Raw genomic sequence first — 3502 nt, 5'->3', positions numbered from 1 at the left:
CCCCCCCCCCCCCCCCCCCCCCGGCGCTTTCTCTAAGTCCCTCATTAACATAACAGACACCTTGATCCCTCTCCTTATTTGGAAGTTCCGAGGGTTTCAGGAACTCAGAAATGGGGATAAAGACCAAATCTGTATTGCTTATTACAAATGGCAACATCAGAGTTTATCCCTCGTCTTCAGAGATTCCTAACAGCCAAACACCACAGAAGTCAAAAGATGCTGGCACGTGACTAGAATCCCATCCCTTGTAACTATCTAGTCCTTCGCATTCTGTGAAAATGTCTCACAGGATGAGGCCACTCAGGTTTGCAGGTTTCTATTCGATCTGCTCAGGCTCCAGAAGCAGGAGTGCTCTCAGCAACACAGGACGTCACCCTTTCAGGCAGCTGCTGTGATGGAGCTACAAGACCGTTTCGCTGCTGAGCCTCTTTCAAGGTGTCAATGTAACCCTGGGTTTCCCTCATGACAACCCGTTTACTCACGCCCTTTCTCGCAGCTACTATTGCTTCTCTCCGTTTACACGCAGACTTCCTGACGTTCGATCGCTGTGCTGGTCCGGCTGCAGGCAGCTGTACGGGCCCAGTGCCCACCACACCCCGCTGCAGGCACTGATTCTGCCCAACAGGGTGAAGGGCCTCCAGCCCTGGTGCTTGTGGCTCCCGTCCTGCGACCAAGTAAGGGAAAGAAAAAGGAGCCGAGGCAACAAGTGGAAGACAGAAGGAAAGTACGCCAGAGAGACGCTCAAAGAGGTGAAAACTGTCACATGCTGCTCAAAACAAGCCAGAGGACTCGGAGTAACAGGAAATGACGACTTAAAGCAGTTTGACAACTCAGAAGTGAGACAGGACTCAAGCAGGCATTAAAAATTTTAAAAATAGTTGAGAAATGAATAAAAAGAAACACGGGGTGAAGAAACAGGATACATAATGCCTTATAAGCAAATAGAATTTGACAGGAAGGAAAATTTTAAATCAAAAAGAAATGAGAAAAGTTCTTCTGTCCAAGAGGGAGTAACAGGATCTGGGCTTGTCCTCCTGGGCTAAGTGTCTGGAAAAGCAGAAACACACACACACACGACTCTTTAAACCCGGGCTGGGAGGGACCACAGGGCGGCCTCCAAAGTTACACGGTGAGCCTGGACTCATCCCAGCTGCCCCCTCACCCCAGAGAATGTTTCTAGACCACCGTGGAGGAGCAGGGGAGGAGGCCGGCCTCCGAAAGAGGCTGGCGGTGGCAGGGAACTGAGACAGCGTGCGGGGAAGCCAGAGCGGCGGCATGTGGCACACACAGTGTAGGAGAGGAGGAAGCGACACGGGAAGGGCCCAAAAATCTGCACAGGGTCTCCGCCAGGTACGGGGTCTGGCTGCGCACCTGTCTGCCCACAGGCGCAGCGACGCCACGAGGCCCTGCCGAGAACAAGTTCTGGGAAAGAGCAAATCCCAGGGAAGCAGATTGGCTGGGGCTGGGGATGCTTTAGGAACGGAACATCCAGGGCATCCAGTCTGTTCCCCAAAGGGCCATACTGCAGTGCTGGGGCTGAATCAGCTCATCTGGGGTGCCTGGGTGGCTGTCGATGGAGCATCCGACTCCTCTTGGTTTCAGCTCAGGTCGTGATCTCAGGGCCGTGAGATCGAGCCTCGTGTCAGGCTCTGCACTCAGCAGGGGGTCTGCTGGAGATTCTCTCCCTCTTTCCCTCCCCCCAGGTGTGCTCCCACACCCTCGCTCTTAAATAAATAAAATCTTTTGATAAATAAATTAGGCTCATCCTAGAAATGTATAAAGAGCAAGCTTTGAAAGGAGGAAACAGATTCCGCTGCTGGCAGAATAAAGTCCAACACAACACAATCCAGCCCCAGTAACACATAAGCACAAATTCCGGAATCCAAGAAAAATTAACCACAGAAAAGGCAGGAAAATGTCACCTGTCACCAGGAGTAAAGATCCACCAGTAATATGGGCCCAGAAATAAAAGAGATGCTAGAATTAGCAAACAGTGATACTAAAAACAGCTATCATACATGGGCTCGGTGCGCTAAAACTTCCAAAGGACAATTTTAGTACAAGGAATGGAGCTGTGAAACCAAAACTGTCAAGGTCACGCAAACAAGGCAAACCTGAGTTACTGTCACACACCTCGGACCGAGGAAACATGATGAGGGGTCCCCGACTGGACCCCGGGATAGAAAAAGTGACCCAGCTTCCTCAGCATGTGGCCAACAGCCCTTCTGCGTCACCAGGAGGCCGTGGTGTGGCTCCTGGAAACCTGGCGGCAGGCGCTGGCAGCCCCGCTGGCTGTTGGCAAAGGTGTCTCGGGATCCCTGGTCTCCTGTAGTGGCCGCGTGTTGCTGGAAGGAAACTGGGCCTCTTTTCCTCTTACACGGTGACCGCGGGCTGCGCCTGTCACTCCGGGCCACAGGGAGTCCAGCTGCCTGCTCTGCAGAGCTCCTGGGATGCCGGGACTCTCCATGCCACAGGACTCCCATGCCCGGGCACATGGGTCCACTCCCCGTCCGTGACCCCCGTCCGTGACCTTGCACTTCTCTCTCCCTGGTGTTCGCTGGCAGCCGTGGGTCTGGCTTGCGGAGCGTGAAAAGCTGAGCTCAGGCCGGTGTGAGGGCGCTGGTACCTGGGCTACTCCCGGCTCGCACAGCAGAGAGCCTGAGGGCCTCCGCACAGCTGGGCTTTCCTGGAAGACAAGATCTTTCAGGAGCTGTTTTTCAGATGGAGAACAGGTCCCTTTTTAAAGCAGAAAAAAAAAACCATGAGAGGGTGGAGGGCCACAAACAAGGGTTAGGGTTTCAGAGAGACAGTGGTCAACAGTGTCCCCCAGGACAAGAAACTCTCCTGGGCCCGAAACACACCTGCTGCCTTTGGTAGCACGTGACCAGATGAAGGGTGTCTGCCTGGTGACCGGAGGGAGGACGGTGCAGCCGCCAGATGACAGTGTTAATGAGGAAGGATAGGAGGGGCCAGGGTGGAAGGATAGGAGGGGCCAGGGTGGGACACGGAGGAAGAGCTGAAGTCTTTGTGCAAAGCAGCAGGATTGTGTGCAATTCTCCTCCATCACACCCCCCCCCCCCCCCCCCCCCNNNCCTGGGGCGCCGCCGGCTCTCCCTGGACTGGCGCAGGGCCTTGGCCTTCCTGCCAGCTGGGCTCCCACGCTCAGCCCCCGCCGCACAGAGCATGAGCTCACCTCTGGTGCCCCCGCCGGCTCTCCCTGGACTGGCGCAGGGCCTTGGCCTTCCTGCCAGCTGGGCTCCCACGCTCAGCCCCCGCCGCACAGAGCATGAGCTCACCTCTGGTGCAGTCAGGGTCACGGCACTGCCTCCAGCGGCCCCACTGCCCCTGCACATTGGGACCTCACCACTCGGCCCTGCTCTGACCTCGTGTCCTGCCACCCAGCATTCCAGCTTCCTTGCCTCGGCTTCCCACCTCAGCCTCTCAATCCCCGGGCCCCTGCACAAGTCAGGAGGGCCAGGCCTTTGTACCCCCCCCCCCCCCC

General features: G+C 56.1%; 1 protein-coding gene across 4 annotated transcripts in view; it reads right to left on the bottom strand.

Moving 5' to 3' along the window:
* Positions 1-1767: 1767 nt before the first annotated feature.
* LOC121105777 overlaps positions 1768-3502 on the bottom strand; it is a 2794-nt gene continuing 1059 nt past the window's right edge. Inside the window, exons 1-4 of one of the 4 annotated variants that reach the window (XM_040643772.1) lie at positions 3297-3460; positions 2862-3193; positions 2386-2686; positions 1768-2193 (exon numbers count right to left, since the gene is read on the bottom strand). In XM_040643772.1, the coding sequence (XP_040499706.1) occupies positions 2126-2193; positions 2386-2686; positions 2862-3185 (693 nt within the window). In that variant the 5' untranslated portion in view covers positions 3186-3193; positions 3297-3460 and the 3' untranslated portion in view covers positions 1768-2125. Of the gene's footprint in view, positions 2687-2861; positions 3194-3296; positions 3461-3502 lie in introns of those variants that run through there. The other 3 variants (XM_040643773.1, XM_040643771.1, XM_040643775.1) reach the window with 3 other exon arrangements.

The sequence above is a fragment of the Ursus maritimus genome, unplaced genomic scaffold (assembly GCF_017311325.1).
Source record: "Ursus maritimus isolate PB19 unplaced genomic scaffold, ASM1731132v1 scaffold_3, whole genome shotgun sequence".
NCBI classification, from domain to species: Eukaryota; Metazoa; Chordata; class Mammalia; order Carnivora; family Ursidae; genus Ursus; species Ursus maritimus.
This window is presented reverse-complemented; position numbering and strand designations above follow the sequence as displayed.